This window comes from Salvelinus sp. IW2-2015, linkage group LG2 (assembly GCF_002910315.2).
Source record: "Salvelinus sp. IW2-2015 linkage group LG2, ASM291031v2, whole genome shotgun sequence".
Lineage (NCBI taxonomy): Eukaryota > Metazoa > Chordata > Actinopteri > Salmoniformes > Salmonidae > Salvelinus > Salvelinus sp. IW2-2015.
This window is the reverse complement of record NC_036839.1, coordinates 13,734,230-13,757,724: the sequence shown is the minus strand read 5'-3', so window position 1 is coordinate 13,757,724 and position 23,495 is coordinate 13,734,230. Positions and strand designations below refer to the sequence as shown.

At 40.3% G+C, this 23,495-nt stretch overlaps 1 protein-coding gene across 1 annotated transcript in view; it reads left to right on the top strand.

Annotated features, from left to right (window-relative positions):
• Positions 1-23,207, top strand: part of LOC111974693 (fidgetin) — a 35,837-nt gene extending 12,630 nt beyond the window's left edge. Inside the window, exon 3 of the mRNA XM_024002625.2 lies at positions 17,185-23,207. Within this exon, the coding sequence (XP_023858393.1) occupies positions 17,185-19,415 (2,231 nt within the window). The 3' untranslated portion in view covers positions 19,416-23,207. The remainder of the gene's footprint in view (positions 1-17,184) is intronic.
• The last annotated feature ends 288 nt before the right edge of the window (positions 23,208-23,495 follow it).

Here is a 23,495-nt window from a genome sequence, read left to right as displayed (position 1 = left end):
AACATTATGCACACTAGCTGCAAGAGAGCCAAAATGGAATGAATAAATCAGAAACGTGTTATGAGGGAAATATTATCTGTAAAACATTGCCCTTTTGTAGGCTAGTCATCAGGATACAACAGACTATTCTCACCATAACAAGTTTTCAGTCTGAACAACAGAAGATGGGCTTTTAAGACTGTTTATTGCCCAGTGAGTGCTGGGTCAGGGATGATGGTAAATACGGAATGGGGTAGTGGACATAAATCTTCTTGATAAAGCAATAAGGCCCGAGAGGCCATGGTATCTCATGAAAATGGGTATTGCTACGGGGCGTTGTTAGACACTGAGTAACATTAACAATATACTGTATCATGGCCCCCAGTGCATTATCGCTTTATTAAAACACGTCCACCCACATTTCCATAAAAGAAAGGTGATCAAATGTTTCACGAAGATCCTGCCGCAAATCACTGTTCAGTTACTAAGCAACAGTACTAACAATACACCACCGTAGAACGGCAATATGTAGAAGCGCAGAGTTTAAACAAGGCTCGTGAAACCCCATAATTTCCCCATGAATACAACCTCATTGCCCACTACCATTCTCACAAAAATCACTGTAGAAAGAGTAACTAGCAAGCTTCAATTTTGCTGTCACAATTTGTATTTGTGGCAAAATCAAATCAAACAGCAGTGAACTGTCCCAATATTGTCAATACTCTCTCAAGTAACTTATTTACAATAAGGTAATCTTCTAGTGCTGTTTTACTGGTCAGCTTAATATTATGGTTTGGAATTAATCACCATTAATTAATGAGGAGACATCTGTTGCAACCAACATAAATGGACATGACAGAGAGGGATGGGGAGCAGTGTTAATTGGATGGCGCAGCGTTGACTTTTGCGTGAACTTTTTCTGCATTTGATCATTCTTAAAATGTGATTGCACCACATGATGGCTTAGGCTCACTTAGACTCGGAGCCATGTGTCTTTACTGTATGAGCGAAGCATCTGATGTTACTGTCTGTGTCTGCCGGTGGAAAAAATCCATCAGCTCTGATGAGATCCTGCACCTTAGAGCATACCCATGCCAACCTATCTTTTTTAAGCCCAAAGACTGATATTGTGCTATTTTTAGTTCCACACAATTCAAAGAGACAATTCACATTTGAGCAATGGGTGGGTGACCTTAGGTTGTGTATATTGATTGGGATTTGTTTCTTAATAGAATTGTGTCTAATTAATTCGATTTTAATTGGGAGAAAGCAGAACATGCAAATGCAGCACATTCTGATTCAATCGTTATTTAAACTGCGTAAAAAAATTGTACATCAGCGTCTACTTAATGGAATATCGTTGTTCTTTGTTGCGCTTTGTATTGTGCTTTAAGTAGTAATCAGAACAGGTAATTCTGGTGTGGTGGAACAATATATATCTAATGGGTTAAGGATAAATAAGACATTAGAAAGACATCTGTTTTATAACTGCCTTGTCTTTTAATTATCATCGATGACCATCATTCCCTGTACCATATCTATTTAAAGCCCAAATGCAGGGATGTTAGAAATGAACTTTCGACCTCAGTCATTTCACAATTTGTAAAGGAATGTTTTGGAATAATTCATTCTACTGGGCTTCTTGGCTCATTTCCTCAAAATCACTGTCCTCTTAGCGGGCCGCCCCCTCCCTGTCATCAGCACCGCCCACACTGGTTTGCACTGGGCCTCACTAGACACCATGTCAATGCTCCAGACACCATCAGCCACCACCAGCAACCCAATCAGCAGTTTACTGCCAATGGCCTCCATTTCTGCCCATTAGGCTGACCAATGACCAATGTTAACCAGTGAAGCGTATTGTAAATGTGTACTACGCTAGTGTGCTGATGCCCCTCTGGTTCCTGTTACAGTAACTCACCCACTGGGCAAAAACAGGTTGAATCAACGTTGTTTCCGTGTCATTTCAACCCAAAAATCTATGTGATAACGTTGAATTAACGTGCAAAACTGATTGGATTTGCAAAAAGTAATCAACTTAAAGAGCATTTCGTCTTTTTTTCAATCAACTTTTTAACCTATATGCATTGATATGGTGATTTTTTGTTGTTGTTGATTTCACGTTGAATTCACATTGGTTGACAACTCACCCAAAACTAGACGTTGAAAAGACGTCTGTGCCCAGTGGGCAGAGATCCCAGTTCCATGGTTTAAATGATCCCCCATTCTTTCCTGAGATAATACTATAAATTCTACAATATTCTGGATTCTCTTGAGATTTTGCAGAAAGCTTTTGGCAAAAAACACCCCAATTTGTATTGATTGGCCACTTGATTAATGTAGCGTTCTAGCGATGACAAGTCATGGAAGGTGAACAGCCCTGAAGTGCATCATTCATTTTTGGCCCGACGTTTAGTTCGAGGGAGGCACACAGTGTGCCCATTAAAGTCAAATGTGTTTATACTGCTTATCACTGCATGTTTGTCAGTTTGCAAGCTGCTTGTTGTCTCCCCTTTGCTCAAGTCAGCTTTTGTCTTCTCAATTGCATTAGTTTAGAGATGTCTTTTGTCTCGGTTGCCAATCAATACTGAGATGACAGCTGAATCCAGGCAGTGAGAACTCATACACAGATAAATAGATCTGTCTGAATCAGGAGGTCCTAAGGACCATCCAGCACAATGGGACTGCCAAGATTTACTGAGGCTATGATGTTTTCTCCATGAAACTTCTGACTAGCTTTGTTAGAAACTTTATTTGTCTCTCCACTGAATAGCCGTGATATATTCTCGGCTGTAGGGCTTTAACTATATCCACAATAAAACACCAGAGCAGATTGAAAATTACGTAAATGATGGGAGTTTTTTTTTTAAACGGTGAACTGAGTGATACATAGTACACGTAGTAATCAGATTCTATGGAAGTGTAACTGTACTGCCCTCGCCACAGAGCACTTACTGGGCAGTGTGTGCCGGTGGGCGAACCAATCTCCCAGACAGCTCTCTCCTTGTAAAAGTTCCTCTTTATAGTTTCCCTACTTCACTTCAGTAACTTTATTACAGTATAGCTGAGAGATTTCTATTTCATATTGACCTAAGATTGCTTCAGTTGTCTCATTTCACCTTTTGTCTGGCTTGTGTTGGAGAGATGACCTTCCTCCACACCGGCAGTCGATAGTGACCATACAGTAGAACGCTTCAGGGAAAGTTAGTTACGGTGACAGACAAAGTTCCTTTCTTGGTTCGTTTAATTAAATAGTTTCAATTAGTCTTCTATTGAAAACTGTAATTGTTCTATAGATAGGAGGTAATTGAATAAAACAATAGCCTTGTCGTCTTTTGTGTAAAAGACAACCATTTTATTGTTACTTTTATTGCTGGCCTGTCTCTATCATTGTCTGTACAAAGGCCTCTTGATAGATGTAGTTTCTGTCATTTCTGCACGACTTTGATAGAAGTAACTCCCCCTACAAGTGAACTGTGCCGAGTTGTATTGTTCGTGGGCCTAGTTATGTTGCATTTATTTTTCTTTCATAGAAGATGGGATCTATTCCAGCGTTATTAAACTATGTGGATGCCTTTTCCTTACGGAAGAGCTGAGTTCACTTCAAGAAAACCCAAAAAACTATTCCCCTAGTAGAGGAAAGGTTGAGTTAGCAATATTTTGTTACACACAGTGTGGATGGAGTTGTGCAGCACAGAGAAAAGGAGATGCTGACCAGGGGTTGTTACTTTAGTCTTTTAAAGTGTGTTTGTGTTTGCGGCGCACCTAGCAGAGAAATAGCACACCCCAGACTGGCCCTAGAGTGAGGAGACGTCCTGAAATGTAGACATCCACTGCTGAAATGTCTGTCACAATAGCCTTCAGAAAGTATTCACACCCCTTGACTTTTTCTACATTTTGTTGTGTTACAGTCTGAATAAAAAATGGATACAATTTAGATTTATTGTCACTGGCCTACACCCAATACGCCATAATGTCAAAGTGGAAACATGTTTTTCGAATTTGTTACAAATTCATTAAGAATGAAAAGCTGGAATGTCTTGAGTCAATAAGTATTCAACCCCTTTGTTATGGCAAGCCTAAATAAGTTCAGGAGTCAAATTTGCTTAACAAGTCACATCATAAGTTGCATCGACTTATGAGCAATACTAATGTTTAAGATGATTTCTGAATGTACCCCACAGTCGAGCAGTGAATTTCAAACACAGATTCAACCACATAGACCCGGGAGGTTTCCCAATGCCTCTCAAAGAAGGGCACCTATTGGTAGATGGGTAAAAAAAGGCAGACATTGAATATCCCTTTGAGCATGGTGAAGTTATTAATTACACTTTGGATGCAAGTGTCCTTCCTAACTCAGTTGCCGGAATGGAATGAAACAGCTCAGGTATTTCACCATGAGACCAATGGTGACTTTAAAATAGTTACAGTGTTTAATGGATGTGATAGGAGAAAACTGAGGATGGATCAACAACATTGAAGTTACTCCACAATACTAACCTAAATGACAGAATAAATAGAAGGAAGCCTATACAGAATTAAGATATTCAAAACATGCATCCTGTTTGCAACAATGCACTAAACTAATACTGCAAAAAATGTGGCAAAGCAATTCACTTTTTGTTTGGATGCAAGTGTTATGTTAGGGGCAAATCCAATACAATATGTTATTGAGTACCATTCTCTATATTTTCAAGCATAGTGGTGGCTGTATCATGTTATGGGTATGCTTGAAATCGTAAAGGACTGGGGACTTTTTCAGGATAAAAAATAAATGGAATAGAGCTAAGCACAGGAAAAATATTAGAGGAAAACCTGGTTCAGTCTACTTTCCACCAGACACTGGGAGATGAATTCACCGTTCAGCAGGACAATAACCTAAAACACAAGCCTAAATCTACACTGGAGGTGCTTACCAAGAAGACAGTGAATGTTCCTGAGTGGCCGAGTTACAGTTTTAACTTAAATCTGCTTGAAAATCTATGGCAAGACATGAAAATGGTTGTCTAGCAATGATCAACAACCAATTTGACAGAGCTTGATGAATTTTGAAAATAATAATGGTCAAATGTTGCACAGTCCAGGTGTAGAAAGCTCTTAAGAGACTTACCCAGAAAGACTCTAACGTGTAATGGCACAGGGGGTTGAATACTTATCTAATCAAGATATATTAGTGTTTTATATTTCATAAATGTTTTACAAATGTTAGAATTTTTGTTCTACTTTGACATTACAGAGTATTTTGTGTAGATTGTCGACAAAAGTAACAATTAAATCCATTTTAATCCCACTTTGTAACACAACAAAATGTGGAAAAAGTCAAGGGGTATGAATACTTTCTGAAGGCATGGATATGGACACTGGGGAATAGCGGCATTATTATTTATTTTTTAAAGTTGACTGTTTGAATAGCACAAGTAGATTAGTAGTTTGTAAGTCTGCCAAGACCGTATGCTGCTACCATTCTGGCCCATTTCCATTACCTGTCTTCCTAGGCTTACTGTAGAGTTAGTCAGGGGCCTTGAAACAGAGCAGTGCGATGCCTGTGGATGGTGGTGGTCAAACCTATCATTGTAGACCCAGCGTCTTGTAAACAAAAATCCATACACTCTTTCCTGCAGATTGGTGTTTTACATCAACATTGCGTTGGCAGGAATCAGATTATTAACAGTTTTAGTCCGTTGTAAAGTCTAGTGGGTGGAAGTGTGAAGTAATCACAGTAGTGAATCGGACCAGTGAACAAGGAAATTTGTTCATTTCCAATGGGGCCGGCCTATTGGTTTGTGAATCAAATGACTGGCTCCTCGTGTCATTAAACCGCTGAGATGCGGTAAAAATATGATAAGTGATAAATGTGTTAAACACCCAGAATACTTTCTTCCTCCTCGTTTTTTCTCTTTATTGAAGACATCCTTGTGGGGATAGGACTTCTGGGACTGGGAATGGGGACGTCGGTGAGAGTGTGGATTTTGGTCAATGAGCCTTAGTGTAGCAAGGTCGCCGTCCTCAGCTCCTCTCCTTTGAAGTGTGTAAGAGATCCCTGAGGAGGGATGGAGTACCCATCCTTGAACAGAGTTTGCGGAGACTTGCAAAACCCCTGCTTACATTTTCTTAATGTTCTCTACGGTTAAGTAGAGCACATTTGAAACAATAACTACTATTCTATAATTCTTCAGCTTCACCATTTGTACTGTATCATACTGTAAAGCCTAATTGTATTATTTTCCATACAAGAACATTGGATTGTTCTCAGTTTCTGTGTTGAGGGCTGTTGATTTGCATGTCTGAGGATTTAACTGTACTTAATAAGACTTGTAATCGAATAGGTTGCCTTGCGTGTCTCTTGGCCTCAATAGTCATGGTTTAATGAGCATCGCTTGGACAGAACAATGACAGCTCAGAAACACTCTCAACCCCATGATTTTGTATTACGGTTAATCAGAAAATGGCAAATACAAGACACTTGTTTCTTTCCAAAGCCTATAAAATGAAACTAATCGTCATTTTGCATAATTCAGAGTAGAAGTACTGTTCACACTTGGCACATTGAACCATCCTCTGCTCTCATACGTTGGAACAACCCATTTGATGCCTCTAAGCTCCGGTGAGTTTGTTTACAAATGACAGATCAATATGTTATTATTATACTCTCTGTAGTTCAGATGTCAGCCAAGATAAGTTTCTCCTGAGAATCCCCAATAGTATCCAAGGATAGAGAGTTGCTCAAGTTGTTTTCTTATTCAGTCAGGGACACTAATATATCAATGGCTCAGTATGAAAGTAAACCGAACATGTTATATAACGATAGAACTGTGCTATATGTGAAGAAAGTATTCTTATCTTGGGAATGAGGAGTAAACCTTTTTCGACAATATGAAAATGTGTGGATATGTGTGTTCATTAAAAGTATCGACTGATCTGTGAGTTTGAGAGTCCGCGCTGGTTTCATAGTTCAGTCATGATGCGACAACAAGCATACACTTGTGTTGAAGTACGGTTGGGTTCTGCCCTGCAATGTTCAGAGGAGAGTCTGATGTTCTAGTTTTGATGTGTTAAACTTTCAGTCAAATCTAAGACATGCTTTTTACTTGTTCATTGAAATGACTTTACACTATTGTCTAATTTAATGGCATACTCTATTGCCATTGTGGAGAGAATCATATGGATCCCCYTGCAAGTTTCACTCAAATGAATTATTATAACAATCTACACAGGCAGATAAAACAGGACAAGAGGTATTATGTGTAGGGATTTGCATAATGATGATGATTCATTGCTGTGCTTCAGCATTTCTGTATAGCGTTTGATGTTGAGGTCGAAATGTGTGCAGTACTTTATGGGCATACATATAAAGTGTGGAAATAAGAAGCTTTGTGCAAATTCAAAAAAAAAAAACAATCATCGGCCAATGAGAATGCAACGGTAGAAGAGTTGAATAGGGATGGAGATTGGCGCAATACATGCATGTGCTTCCTTGTTTTGTCCGAGAGAGAGAGAGATGGAGGGAGGGAGGGAGGGAGGGAGGGAGGGAGGGAGGGAGGGCTCCCAGACATCTAGTAGTGTCTGTTGTCTCTACCCACAGTGTCTGTTGTCTCTACCCACAGGATTAGGCTGCTTTGTGCTCATGATACTTTTAAGAACCGCCCCAAGTCAGGCTGCAGAAAATGGAACATTTTGACATGAAGCCGTTTCAATTATTATGATGTGGCTATAGTTTTCAGTCAAGCCAAAAGGACTGTGTAACGTGTGCATGTGTGTGTGTGTGCGTGCGTGCTCCCGCGTGGGTTTCTGTTAGATCTTAAACTGCCTTTTTTTGGTTGGGAGTCTCAGTTTGCTGGTTTTCATTGATCTTCATTGATCTGGTTTTATTTTATTTATATTTTCAATAAGTGATTGTGTTAGTTGAATTTACATGTTACAAATTTGCTGTGAAAAATGACTCACTTTGGGACTTAAAATCTGGTAAAGACCTTTAGATAGTAATTATGGAGCCTCTTTGTCCCAAGCCTCTACCAACCTTGAAATAAGTCACTTGAAAATGATTATTGCAACCATTATAAGATAATGGATAGTCATTACACTCCTGCTGTCATGTGATCTTGAAACATGATGCATCCATTGTACTTACCGGCCTCTTAATATCAGAACATACTGTTTGTAATGATTTATAGTTACTACAATTTAATGTGCATTGTGTCTTGGTTGTTGGCTCAATAATTAGCACATTTTAACTGATAAATGACCAAGCAGGAGGTGAAAAGCATTTTTTTTGTTGCTCTATTAATGTCAGTGGGAAAAAAACTGACTGGATCTGTTGTTTTGAAGAGAGATTCATTTCCACAATAATAATTCAAGCCTCGACATTTCTATTTCTCTCCTGCCGTGTCTGAGTTTATGACTTCATTTTTCCCTCTCCACCTGATATACAAGGTATACAATTCATTGTTGCCTATGTCAACTCTCTTGAATAATCAAGGTGCTATTATTGTTTGTAACCCATTTCAATTCAACCACAGACAATGACAATTTGTTTAGTAGAATTGATGTAATATCACATATTTCCTTATCCTGAAGCACTGTAAACAAGTCCCTATGTCGTCCATCTAACGCAATCCGCTGAAAATAAGCACCTGTGCCTGATGGCAGCCTGGGTATAAATAAAAGCATTGGGATACAAGTTGGATACAACTGAAGTATATTTGGAGACTTGGAAACCTGTTTGTATTTACTGTATAGTGTAGCAGGCCCACGTGTGCTGGGTAAATGCCACAGTGAGACACTCGCCTCTATTCCCTCAGGGATATATTGTCGGAGGTAAGAGTGCTTTTGCTTCCAGGGAGAGGGAACAGGCACATTGTATCACTGAAGGAGCTGGCTGCTTTGAAAGGAATAATCTGTGTTTACTAGATTGAAATGATTACAGCTCTGTGACAGCGGGCTGCCTCTGTGTCTCTGAGAATAGCATCATGAATATTACTGTGATTACAAAGAGTGGCCTTGTCACAGGAAATTGACTGTTTGATTGACAGGCCAACTACATTAATGTAATAATGATAAGTGCACTGTAGATTTACACTCATATCCCGATTGCCTTGGAATCGTCTGGAATCTGTTAGCTAGCTTCCATTCTCTTAATCGGTGTGAAAGTAACCACAATTAACCACAACACCACTGTGATGTTGATTGCTGTCTCTGACCATATTCAAAGGTAATTACTTGATTAATTGTGGTTTGAACATTTAATTAGATTACCATACCCTGGAGGTAAGGTGAGGTAAGGTGACAAAGTCAGTCTGTTGCACTGTTGAATCCTGAAAGATGTATTAGTTGTTATGAGTGTATGGTTAATTTGAATCATCAGATAGCAGAAAATGATCCGCACCAGCGACGAACAGAGCACCTTGCACTCTCCTCTGTCAAATTCATTGACAGTGCAGTCTGGCTGAGAAATGGATGGGTTGAACCCGTGAAAAAGACAGTGACTGAGAGAGGCATATCTTTACTAAATGAGGGGTTAAATGGTGCCCTGTGGTCTAAAGATTCGTCGGAATTACTGCCACATGGATCACTAAATTGAGTTTAGACGTTCTTAACTTTATATGTGAGATGAATGGGCTTCAGTTGCCAATACCGATTACTACTAGATATTGCGTTACAGTTCTCTCTCCCTTCGAAATAGCTCGAGTGAATTTGAATATGAACGAGCTTGTTTTTATTTATACATGTAATTAATGTCTGTCGACGGTATTTGCACGCTTGTCATATCGAGTGGTCTGTGTTTGCAATATAAAAGCAAAAGCTCTCGTAATTATGTTTACATCCACAGATGAAAATCCCGGGGCTGTAATGATCAGTAATTATAAAATATTTTTTCCGGCGTGTCTACTGCCTCAGCTGTAACTATATATTGTGTGCTGTGGAGTGCAGAGTTTGTGCAGCTTAATTATGACATTGTACACGACTAAATGTACCAGTCTGCTTCAGCCCTGCAAAACACTTCCAGTGCATAATCACGCTCAAGTCTGACTTTAAAGAGCTCATTACAGTTCGTTTTCTAAAGAGCGGCTTATTAAACACAGTTACCTAATAAGCATCTTTGGTGGTGCAAATTGCTGGAAATGTTAATGAGTCTGATTAGGCCACGTTTCAATTACGACAGCTAGCTGTTACCTCAGCCCTCCCCCACCCCAAAAGAGCTAGGGAGAGGAGACCAGCTCTTTATGCTTGGGAACCTCCTAGAAGGCATTGCCCTCTCTCTCTCATTCTCCTATCTCCCTTTCTCTCTCTCACTCTCTCTCTCTCTCACCAACACCACACACACACACACACACACACACACACACACACACACACACACACACACACACACACACACACCACACACAACACACACACACACACACACACACACACACACACACACACACACCTACGCACATACACACACAACTCGCACACAAAAAAGGAAAATAAAAAACGCTCTGCCACCTCTGTGCTTCCTTTCAGCAGCCCAGTAATGAATAGAGAATTGTGCAAGCGGCAGTCCAATTTGCGCACTGGGAAATTGGATGGACAAAGCGGAGATCCAGTCCTGTTTGCTTAAAAAATGGCCAAGGCTACCAAGATTAATAGTTCTCAAAAAGGTCAGTGTCTCTGTTTCATCGGAGATGATCACAGTAGCAGAAATTAAACATCATGCAATATCAATGCTTTTTCCTTCGTGATGTCTTTTATTAACATTACGAGTGTCAGATTCAATACAAAAAAATCGTCATATGTAACTGTCACTAGGGACAAAGAGATTTGGAGGGTGCCATCTTGAAATTTGACCAACAGAGGAGACTGCTAAATTAAACAAAGAGTTTTGTGAGTTGCTAATCAGTGGAATTTGAGCTTAACGTTAAGCCCTCAGGCTGTCTGAAAACATTCCACTAACGGAACAGTCAATAATAATACCAATTGCAAGACAGAGAAAGGAAGCGGTGGATGTTGTTGTATTTGTATTTCTATAAATAAGGGATAATGGATGGTGTTCTAACGCAATGTGGACGTAGAAACTCATTATGCAAATCTAAATTATACTGTATGTCTATGGGCTAAAACAACATCAGGCATGAACCTGGTTTGTGTGGCATGTGTGTGAATGTTAATTTACTAACCGAAAGGTTGCTGGATCGAATCCCCAAGCTGACAAGGTAAAAATCTGTCGTTATGCCCCTGAACAAGGCAGTTAACCCACTCTTCCCTGGTTGGCTGTCGTTGTAAATAAGAATTTGTTCTTAACTGACTTGCCTAGTTAAATAAAGGTTAAAAACACAGTTGTCCATGCTAATGTCTCCCATGATGTGTGTAATCACATTTCATGTGGTTATTGGTTCAGATTGATGTCTTTCAAGTGTCCTCATATGCCCTGACTGAAAGTCATTGCTAGGCAATGATACAATTTTCTAACCGGACCAAGTTTGTTTATAGTTTGTCACACACGTTTCAAAGTGAAGTGTTCTGTCCCGTTCTACAGAGAGAGGGATGGCTCTCCGCCCTCATCCACAGTTCAGTAGATGTTCACTTACTCGCTGTATTTAAATCATTTGGCTTTTTTGCTGGCTTTCCATTTCATTAAGCAACGGATGTTAAGGGATCTGATCTGAAAACTTTGCAAGGAGTGCCTCTTGGATTTTAAAGAGGATTTAAAGGAAAAATATATTTCTGCACTATGTACAGTTATTTGTACAATGGTGATATTGACAATGATACAGTGGTGAAAAAAGTACCCAATTGTCATACTTGAGTAAAAGTAAAGATACCTCAATCGAAAATGACTCAAGTAAAAGTGAAAGTCACCCAGTAGAATTCAACTTGTGTAAAAGTCTAAAAGTATTTGGTTTTGAATATACTTAAGTATCAAAAGTAAATGTCATTGCTAAAATATACTTACGTATCGAAAGTAAAAGTACAAGTACAAGTATGAATAATTACATATTCCTTATATTAAGCAAACCAGACCTCATAATTTTCTTGTTTTTTGGGGTTTACAGACAGCCAGGGGCACACTAACACTTAGACATAATTTACAAACGAAGCATTGTTTAGTAAGTCCGTCAGATCAGAGGCAGTAGGGATGACCGGGGATGTTCTCTTGATAAGTCTGGGAATTAGAAAATGTTCCTGTTCTGCTAAGCATTCAAAATGTAAGGAGTACTTTTGGGTGTCAGGGACAATGTATGGAGTAAAAATTACATCATTTTCGTTAGGAATGTAGTGAAGTAAAAGTTAGAAAAAATATAAATTGTAAAATAAAGTACAGATACCCAAAAAAACGACTTACAGTTGAAGTCAGAAGTTTACATACACCTTAGCCAAGTACATTTAAACTCAGTTTTTCACAATTCCTGACATTTAATCCTAATACAAATGCCCTGTCTTAGGTCAGTTAGGATCACCACTTTATTTTAAGAATGTGAAATGTCGGAATAATAGTAGGGATAATTATTTTTTTCAGCTTTTTATTTCTTTCATCACGTTCCCAGTGGGTCAGAAGTTTACATACACTCAATTAGTATTGGGTAGCATTGCCTTTAAATTGTTTAACTTGGGTCAAACGTTTTGGGTAGCCTTCTACAAGCTTCCCACAATAAGTTGGGTGAATTTTGTCCCATTCCTCTTGACAGAGCTGGTGTAACTGAGTCAGGTTTGTAGGCCTCCTTGCTCGTGCACACTTTTTCAATTCTGCCAACTCATTTTCTATAGGATTGAGGTCAGGGCTTTGTGATGGCCACTCCAATACCTTGACTTTGTTGTCCTTAAGCCATTTTGCCACAACTTTGGAAGTATGCTTGGGGTCATTGTCCATTTGGAAGACCCATTTGCGACCAAGCTTTATCTTCCTGACTCATGTCTTGAGATGTTGCTTCAATATATCCACTTAATTTTCCTGCCTCATCATGCCATCTGTTTTGTGAAGTGCACCAGTCCCTCCTGCAGCAAAGCACCCCCACAACATGATGCTGCCATCCCCGTGTTTCACGGTTGGGATGGTGTTCTCCGGCTTGCAAGACTCCCCCATTTTCCTCCAAAGATAATGATGGTGATTATGGCCAAACAGTTCTATTTTTGTTTCATCAGAACAGAGGATATAGATACTTTTGTACCTGTTTCCTCCAGCATCTTCACAAGGTCCTTTGCTGTTGTTCTGGGATTGATTTGCACTTTTCACACCAAGGTACGAGACAGAACACGTCTCCTTCCTGAGCGGTATGACGGCTGCGTGGTCCCATGGTGTTTATACTTGCATACTATTGTTTGTACAGATGAACGTGGTACCTTCAGGCATTTGGAAATTGCTCCCAAGGATGAACCAGACTTGTGGAGGTCTACACATTTCTTTTCTGAGGTCTTGGCTGATGTCTTTTGATTTTCCTATGATGTCAAGCAAAGAGGCACTGAGTTTGAAGGTAGGCCTTGAAATACATCCACAGGTACACCTCCAATTGACTCAAATGATGTCAATTAGCCTATCAGAAGCTTCCGAAGCCATGACATCATTTTCTGGAATTTTCCAAGCTGTTTAAAGGCGCAGTCAACTTAGTGTATGTAAACTTCTGACCCACTGGAATTGTGATACAGTGAATTATAAGTGAAATATGTCTGTTAAACAATTGTTGGAAAAATTACTTGTGTCATGCATAAAGTAGATGTCCTAACCGACTTGACAAAACTATAGTTTGTTAAAACAAGAAATTTGTGGAGTGGTTGAAAAARGGGTTTTAATGACTCCAACCTAAGTGTATGTAAACTTCCGACTTCAACTGTAAGTAGTACTTTCAAGTATTTTTACTTAAGTATCTTACACCAATGATGTATGTTAAATGTGATAGACAACAATTGTTGAAGACTGTCTCTGTTGCCCAAATATGTATTCTATCCAATGTATTTGCTCATGCAAAACCATAACTTTATATTGTTAAGTGTACTGATAATGTAATAAAAGCCGTTCAAATCAGAGCCGGAATATTGTTTGAGGCCCTTATACACTTGAATGTGTTGTTGCAGAAAAAAAATGTACCACTTCAAATATCTTACTTTTTTGTATTGCTACCTCACCACCCACATGCATCAAGAGGACTTTACTAAGAGGACTAATAACCTAGAACATAAAGGATGAGTAATGCTAGAAATATCAAAAGGTATGAAGGTACATCAGTGAAAGTAACTTTTTGAATTCCCAAGACAGCTACAGTACAAACAGTCCCCTGGAACACCAACAACACTGAGTGTACAAAACATTAGGAACACCTTCCTAGTATTGAGTTGCACCCCCTTTTGCCCTCAGAAGAGCCTCAATGTATTGGGGCATGGACTCTACAAGGTGTCGAAAGCATTCCAAGCAGGGATGCTTGCCCATGCTGACTCCAGTCTTTCCGAAAGTTGTGTCATCGGCTGGATGTCCTTTGGGTTGCGGACCATTGTTGATACACACAGGGAACTGTTGAGCGTGAAAAACCCAGCAGCGTTGCATTTGTATGGTAATAAGTTCTAGCCTGGCACCTACTACCAGACCTCGTTCAAAGGCACTTAAATATTTTGTCTTCCTCTCAAAGGCACACATGGACAACCCATGTCTCAATTGTCTCAAGTGACATCAATAAGGGATCATAGGTTTCACCTGGAATCCCCTGGTCAGTCTATGTCTTGGAAAGAGCAGATGTTCATAAGTATTTTTTTTGGAGTATCTGTACTTTACTTTACAATTTATATTTTGGGCAACTTTTACTTTTACTTCACTGCATTCCTTTACTTTTTACGCCCTACATTTTCCATGACACCCAGAAGTACTTGTTACATTTTGAATGCTATACAGGACAGGAAAAGTGTCCAATTCACGCACTTATCAAGAGAACATCACTGGTCATCCCTACTACCTCTGATCTGACAAACTTTTACCTTTGATATATATTTAGAACCAAATACTTTTAGACTTTTACTCAAGTAGTATTTTACTGGGTGACTTCCACTTTTACTTGAGTAAATTTCCATTGAGGTATCTATACTTTTACTCAAGTATGACAATTAGGTACTTTTTCCACCACTGGATTTGCCCCAAAAATAGCATTTTGTATTCAGGAAAAAAAGTGAATTGCTTTGACACATTTTCTGCAGTGTTACTTTAGTGCCTTGTTGCAAACAGGATGCATGTTTTTGAATATGTTATTCTGTACAGGCTTCCTTTTTTCTCTCTGTCAATTAGGTTAGTATTGTTGAGTAGCTACAATGTTGATCCATCCTCAGTTTTCTCCTATAACAACCATTGAACTCTAACTATTTTAAAGTCACCATTGGCCTCATTGTGAAATCCCTGAGCGGTTTCCTTCCTCTCCGGCAACTGAATTAGGAAGGACATGTATCTTTGTAGTGACTGGGTGTATTGATACACCATCCTGAAGTGTAATTAATAACTTCACTATGCTCAAAGGGATATTCAATGTCTGCTTTTWAATTTTTACCAATAGGTGCCCTTCTTTGCGAGTCGTTGGAAAACCTCCCTTGTCTTTGTGGTTGAATCTGTGTTTGAAAATCTCTGCTCGACTGAAAGACCTTACACATAATTGTATGTGTGGGGTACAGAGATGAAGTCATTCAAAAATCATGTTAAACACTATTATTCCACACAGAGTGAGTCCATGCAACTTACCATTACAAAAGGGTTGAATACTTACTGACTTAAGACTTTTCAGCTTTAAATGTTTTATTAATTTGTAAACATTTTGAAAAACAGAATTTCACTTTGACACAATGGGGTATTGTGTGTAGGCTAGTGACCAAAAATCTCAATTTAATCCATTTTAAATTCAGGCTGTAACAAAACAAAATGTGAAAAAGTCAAGGGGTGTGAATACTTTCTGAAGGCACTGTGTATTCTTCTCTGTTTCAAATGGCACTGACTTGTTATGTCTCTCAGAGATCAGTGTCTTGTTTTATAGATTGTATTGCCTGTGAATAGAGTTTCAGCTAGTCTGACATGGCTTTTTTTGCCTTGTGCTTTTCTTAATCATTAGCTTGGATGGTTGACAGCCATGTGAGCCATAGCATGGATCTCTTTGACTAAAACCTTGTAAATTAACACAATTAGCGCAGCATCATCCTGCTAATTAGCTCCTGGTGTCTGGTTTGGCGGCTGGGCAAGCGGCTGGGAGGGAGTCATGGGGGAATCCACATTCTCGTCTGTTACTAGACAAACACTGCGCTGTAATCCGTCGCTGGATGCTCTTTGTTGGTTTCCTAAAGCCTTGGATAGGGATAGCTACTGGGCAATTTCATATGATGCTGATGCACGTGTGGCTGGCTAAGGAAGGGATGGTTTTGCAATGTGATTCTGTGTTTACTAATAGAGGTTCAAGTCGGATTAGCTTTGATAAAGCAATGTGTGCATGTGTGCAGTTTCAAATCTGTGTGTGTGTATGTATGTGTGTGTGTGTGTGGCTGTGTATCTGTGTTTCTTTTAATACTGTAAACACAATGATCTGTTTCTTTCTTGMGTATATCTTTCTTTGATAATCCCATGCTGAGTCTAAAATGACAGCATATGTAACAACTTGTGTTTGCAAATTGAGTTTAGGACTAAACTCGATGGTGCCTTTTGAGCCCTGGAGGCAATGAAAAAGATAGTCTGGGAAGCGAGAAAGACAAGTACAGCATGTTTTTTCTCTCTCACCATGTAGACTGGGAAGCAGTAGGCAGACACAAGGCCGTTGTAATTCATGCCGGGCAGTGGGGTTTGTGTGATGAAAGCAACAGAGCGCTGCCTGGGAGATTGCTTTGCTGCACTCCTCGAAGCAGATTTGAAACTGTCTCGGAATGCCTTAGATGAGAGTTGGATTATAGACTGACCTGCYATGTCTATGTCATTCTGTTCTGTGCAGGGTGCATTATACTGTGCTAACCAGGTGTTGGGTCCCAAATCCACACACTGCCCATGATGTAATTGCTCAGCAGTGCCTATTTTACAGTAGAGGAAGTTAGTTGTATAATGGTATTGGGATTTGGGATATATTTGTCAGTTCATTCATTGCTACAAAGGCAACTTTTCCACCACGTTAAATGTACCAACTTCTAGACGCAAGATACTGACAACACAAGAAAACTGACAATAAATAGCAACTACTATCTGATGGTATTTTTGACCCGTCTCTCTTTTTGTCTGGTGTTTAGGCCTAAAGATGCAGTGGACCCCAGAGCATGCACAGTGGGCTGAGCAGCACTTTGATATCTCCTCCACCACACGCTCTCCTGCACACAAAGTGGAGGCCTACCGGGGGCACCTGCAGCGCACCTATCAGTACGCCTGGGCCAACGACGACATCTCTGCACTCACCGCCTCCAACCTGCTGAAGAAATACGCAGAGAAGTACTCTGGGATTTTAGAGGGTCCGAGTGAGCGAGCGCTGCTCTGCTCCTATTCCGATGGCACTCCTGGACTCCTGAATGGACGTAAGTCAGAGAGTGAGTCCTGGCAGGAGGGGATTTACCCAATGAACTGCGCTCCAGATGTTATATCTGTGAGCAAATCTGGAATGACAGCTGCRCTTCCCCCAACAGACGTGTCGGCCAGCATAGGTAGCACCCCAAGGGGGGCCAGCAGCCTGACCGAGCCCAGCTATTCCAGCAGTAACTGTGGGAGTCACACAGCCACCAGTCTACACTCTGGTCTGTCCTCTCAGGAATACGCTACGGGTTACAATGGCTCCTACCTGCACTCTAGTTACAGCGGGCAGACCGCCTCAGGCCTCCCCTCTCCATTGCACAATGCTGGTCTCCTACAACCCCCGCCCCCACCCCCACCACCTCCCCCTACTCTAGTGCCCAGCTACAACGCGGGGTCTCCCAACCTCTCCAACTACAATTATCCTCCGACYGGGTATCCCRCACAGACAGRTGTTGCCCCTYGCTATAGCCCTGGGGGYGSRCCACCWCCCTCTMCCTATCTGCCATCKYGCATCGCAGCTCCCACGCCCCTACCCCCCTCTACACTCCCTGGCTATACCTACCAGTCCCATAACCATGCACCAATTGCACCAACACCTTTGAATGGCAGCTCAGCCAACTCATTGAAAAGAAAAGCTTTCTATATGACGGGGCATGGAGATATGGACTCCAGCTATAGTAATTTCAACTACAACCAACAGCGCTCCTCACAAAGCCCTATGTACAGAATACCAGACAACAGCATCTCAGACTCAAGCAGAGGGAATGGATTTGACAGGAATGCTGATCCGTCATCTTTAGCATTTAAGCACACGAAGCAGCCAATATCCTCAGATCAGCAAAGAAAATGTTGCAGTCAGTCTGGCCGAGCATTAACCCCTCCCTCCTATGGATCAACCAAAAGCTCTGTGGGAGGCCTGAGATCGGGCGAGTCCTTTGGAAAGTTTGGAACCCCCATAATGAGTGATCACAGTGAAGAGCATAGACAGCTCCTCTCCCATTCCATAGCAGGGTCGGACATTGGCAGCGCTACCTCATCCAGCCACACCGCAGAGGAGCAGCTGAAGAACAGTGATGCCAACCTCGTGGAGTTGGTCACCACAGAGATCCTTCAGCCCGGTCCCCCAGTAGACTGGAATGACATTGCAGGTCTGGAGCTGGCCAAAGCAGCCATCAAAGAAGAGATTCTGTGGCCCATTTTGAGGCCAGACATGTTCAGTGGACTTGCCACATTACCTCGYAGCCTCCTTCTCTTCGGACCTCAGGGAACAGGCAGAACACTGCTGGGCCGCTGCATGGCCAGCCAGCTGGGGGCTGCCTTCCTGCGGCTCAGTGGCTCAGCCCTGGTGACCAAGTGGCTGGGAGAGGGAGAGAAGATTGTCCAGGCCTCCTTCCTGGTAGCCAGGTGTCGCCAGCCCTCAGTGGTGTTCATCAGTGAGGTGGACATGCTGCTGTCGGCCCAGCTCAGCGAGGAGAGCCCAGTGAATAGGATCAAGAGCGAGCTCCTCATGCAGCTGGACAGTGTGCTGACCTCAGCCGAGGACCACGTCCTGGTGGTGTGCTCCTCCAGTAAGCCTGAAGAGATCCAAGAGTCCCTGAGGAGGTACTTCACCAAACGGCTTCTCATCCCCCTACCTGACAGCACAGCACGACACCAGATAATCAGCCAACTGCTCTCACAGCACAACTATTGCCTCAGTGACAAAGAGTTGTCACTGCTGGTCCAGCGGACGGAGGGTTTTTCAGGACTGGACGTGGCCCGGCTGTGCCAGGAGGCAGTAGTAGGACCGATACATGGCATCCCAGCTTCTGACCTCTCAGCCATCCATCCCAGCCAGATGAGACCAGTCTCTTACCAAGACTTTGACAATGTATTTAGCAAATTCCAGTCCAACATATCCCAAAAAGAACTGGACACATACACCGAATGGAATAAAATGTTTGGTTGCAGTCAATGAAACTGAAGCATTCGAACATGTGGGAAGGAAARCCCTTTCAGAAGGATACCATTTAGAATTCTCAGTAAACAGGAAGTGGACAAGAGAATAATACAGGTAGTGGTGACTTTAACACCTGCAGTACAGTAAAGGCGTAAAGGTAGGCCTTAGAGAAGCAGAGGCATGCTTTACACAACGGCTGGCAATCTGCACACAACACATAGAGAAATATTATGTTGATGCTTGAAACTGATGAGGCCAAGCATCGCCTACCAAGGTGCAAGTGGGTAGACTTTAACAGGATGGAACCCCTGTGTGTATATATCAGTTTGCTGTTCTGGAGATTTAGTTGCTATCAAGTGCCTGAAGTGGTGCTCTTTTATTTTATAAAATTATCTCTTCGCCTCACAATCTACATTGATGGCATGTGCTAATATAAAAAGCTTTAATATGAGACAAAAACAACAAAATTGCTTTTTTCCATTGAAACAGTATTCCTCAACTGTGTCTGTTTTGCTCTCTCTGTGGACAGTAGAAAGTACAAGTGTCACTGGTAATTTGAACCCTAATTTATAGACATCGTTTATTTTGATGTTCTCTCTTTATGAAAACTCAGGAAAGTGATTGTGATATGTACAGTACCTCAAAGATTGTTTCAAAGCACTAAACATTTGGCTTGCGTTTGAATTTGCATTATCAAAAAATGGAGGGTTACGGTACCTCGAAAGGCTAAAAATGAGTATGACATTGAATGTACCAGAGTAATTCTGGAGTATTTGGAAGACAAAAGGAGAAGTGTCGTGTTTTTCTTTTGCAATTTCCCAAGTGAAGAATCCTATTGTGAATATAGTTTTATTTGATATGTGGCAAAGATGGAGGAATGACGTTTCTTTYATCAACTACAACACATTCGACCGGCCTTCATCGACCGGCCACCGTACATTAAGAGWACACATTTTAGGATGTATTTTTTTGTTAAACCTCATCTGTAGGAGAAAGCATAACATATGTATTTGTCGAATATTATCAGCAGCTTAAATTTGTATCTCATCTGCAGATAAAACTGTCAGGCCACTTGCGGAGAAATGGGTACGGCTGAAAGCGAGCCTCATGAGGTTGAAACAGACCGTTTCCCCCAAGGTATTTCATTCCATCCCGCTGCTGTTTTATCATTAATGAAAACGAAGGATTATGTATGCCCTAAGTTTTCTACCTCAGTTGATTAGTTTTCTCTGAAAGCAGAATCTAAGGGTATGGCCAGATGACAAAGCCTATTTCACTTATTAAACTATGAAGCCTTTTGAGGGAACAAAAAAGCTGCRTTGCTGACAACAAAATCAGCTTAAGTTAGTGTTACGCCAGTGTAGTCCCTGTTCATAGACACCTATGTACATGGTTTATTCATTTCTCAGAACATGAGCAGGTTGGTCTTGAAAAGGGGTCTGGAGACGTGTGACCGTTAGCCCCATCTTTAAGCCCTTGTTCTAGGGTCATTTCTTACAGCAAAGCTATGTTATTACTAACTATCAGTGTTTAGTAATATGCCAGAAAAGGGGCAATGGAGACACAAGGCCTGATGAATGCATGAAAAAGCCTTGCATTTGTTTTTATTTTTTTCTTCCTTTTCTTTCCTATAGCGGTATGAAAACTGTTAGAAGGCACTAGTGCATTGAAAGGGATGCCCTATAGTACCACTGAAAGTACTATCAGTACAGTGCAACTGCACTGAGGGATCTTGCGTTTTTGTTCACCTGCATTTCAAAGTGATATTTTCCCAATTTGTGTTTCATATATCTTATATTTACATATATCTTAAATTGTTTTGGTCTTACTCAGCTTATTGTGTTTACAATTACAAAATATATTTGTTCATCTCCAATGACGGCACTTACTTTGCTATATGGCTTTTATTGCCATAGATAGATAGGATAAAAGTCCCCMGAAGTTAAGTGTAGTTAACCAAATGCACTTTTGAAGCTTTGTTTAGTCATACAATAATTTGTTTTCAAGTCTCCCTTGAAGCCAAAGTGAAATCAACAGTTTTATTTTGGCATAAGATATTTCAACTGAAACTGGCAATTACTTACTTTAATAGCGAGTTAAGCAATTTTGCTTATGCCAATAGGGCATGTTTATTCATGATTTTAAGGCAAAGCAATTAAGCATATTGAAAAGAGCTGTTCAACAAGTTATTTATACATTACAGTACACTACATTACACTAATTATAAGAGCAGTAMAACAGGAAAAACTAAGGGATGAGAAAAAAACTTCACTAACACATCCAAACAAATACAGTTTCTCGAAGTCATTTAGTTTGGAGGACAACAATGTAAAGGATAGGCCTTTAAGTACAACGAACTGGCTACAGAAAGGTTGATAAGCACATCTATTCTCCTTCATGTCTGACAATGTTTATCACTTGAATGTTGCTTTCCAGCCTGTATCACTGTCCCTCTGGGTGGGTTTTGTACAGCGCTGCTTTTAATGTCGGCTTCATCTTTACGTAGTCTTATCTGTTTTCTATTTAAACCTCGTTCTTTATAACCATTTCTACCTCATTGCTACATATTGTACATGTAGTACTTACGTTCTGTCTTTTTGAATGTCATGCATTTGTACAAAAATAAAGAAACAAAACAACAACAACAAAAAAACGCTAAAGGAAAAAATGGACAAAAAATGAACAGCTTACCACCGAAAGACAGTCCTTACACTGAACAGTATTAGCAGCAGAACGGAGAAGACACATTAGTAAGTGTGAAGTTGACGATAATGCACACATACTTGAGATACTGACTTCTATGGGATATATAGGTACTCATAATGCCACATTTCTGCAAGTATATTGTGGGCTGTATAGGTCTTTCTAGAGGGTCTCCAATGCAAATTCCGTTTTTAAACTAGAATGACTTGCTTTAATATTTTGTGAATTGTTGTAGTGCGCATGTTAATGTGTCTTTGTGTGCACTTACAATTCAATGTGTAAGTGTGTTGGGTTAACATATTTAGATATGTGAAATTACAAATTTATACATTTCATACATATGTACAGGAAATAAACTTGCACATATGTGTACTCAATGTACATTTGCTATTGATATATACATATTAAAATGCACCACATACAGTACAGTACATGTTTATATGTGTGTATGTATTGCCATACCTACAGTAAACGTCAATGTATTTTCATCTATTCCAAGGTACAGTACAAAAAAAACGAACATAAAATATTGAATAAAGCTGTTTTTTTCTGGAAACCAAATGTGTTTTCTTATGTCTCCACTCTCTCATTGGTTAGACTCGATTGATTAGACGTGTGGACATGTCCATGTTCGCAATGTGCYTTTACAATTTCAGTTCTGACATTGATAATGTTAGTCAAGAGACATGACATTTGGAAACGCCAGTTATTTATTGTATAATACCTATACAACGCACAACACATGGTGCTCTCTGAGACAATTAGTTTCTATTTATTTTGAAGGTTTTTGTGTCTTAATAGAAAATTGCCTAGACTGTGTAATTGTAATTCTTCCATTAACCAAATGTGTTGTTTTTCAGTCATTAAAATGTTATGATCACAGGAAAGGAGAAGGATTATACAATCACACCCCTTAGTTCATAGCTCCACACTGCCACTGATTCTCTTTATGTAAATTGCACATTTATGCGTCGATTTTCATTTTTTTTTGATGGTATCATTATATAGTTGATGGTATGTGCGTAGGAAGCTGCTGTATAATTAACATTAAGGAAAAAAAGTCACAGTGCCTTTTTGTGCCCAGTGCTGTTTCATTTGTAATGCTGTGTCTCTTTTTTCTGCAGTGGGCACATGAAAACAAGCCGTGCTAATGGACGCATTTCAACCGGATTTTCCTCCATTATACAGGAAGCAAACCTGGGCCTAATCAGAACAATGGCGGTTATCAAAAGCAGAGAAAAAGTGAAATATTTGTATTAGCTGTTTCCGTGTGTTGACATTTGTAATTTATGTCTTTAGTACTAATTATGGACAGAGAGAACAAGCATACCTCAAATAAAAGTCTGAATTCAAACTTTTACCTACAGTTGTATGGTCTATTGTGGTAGTAAATAT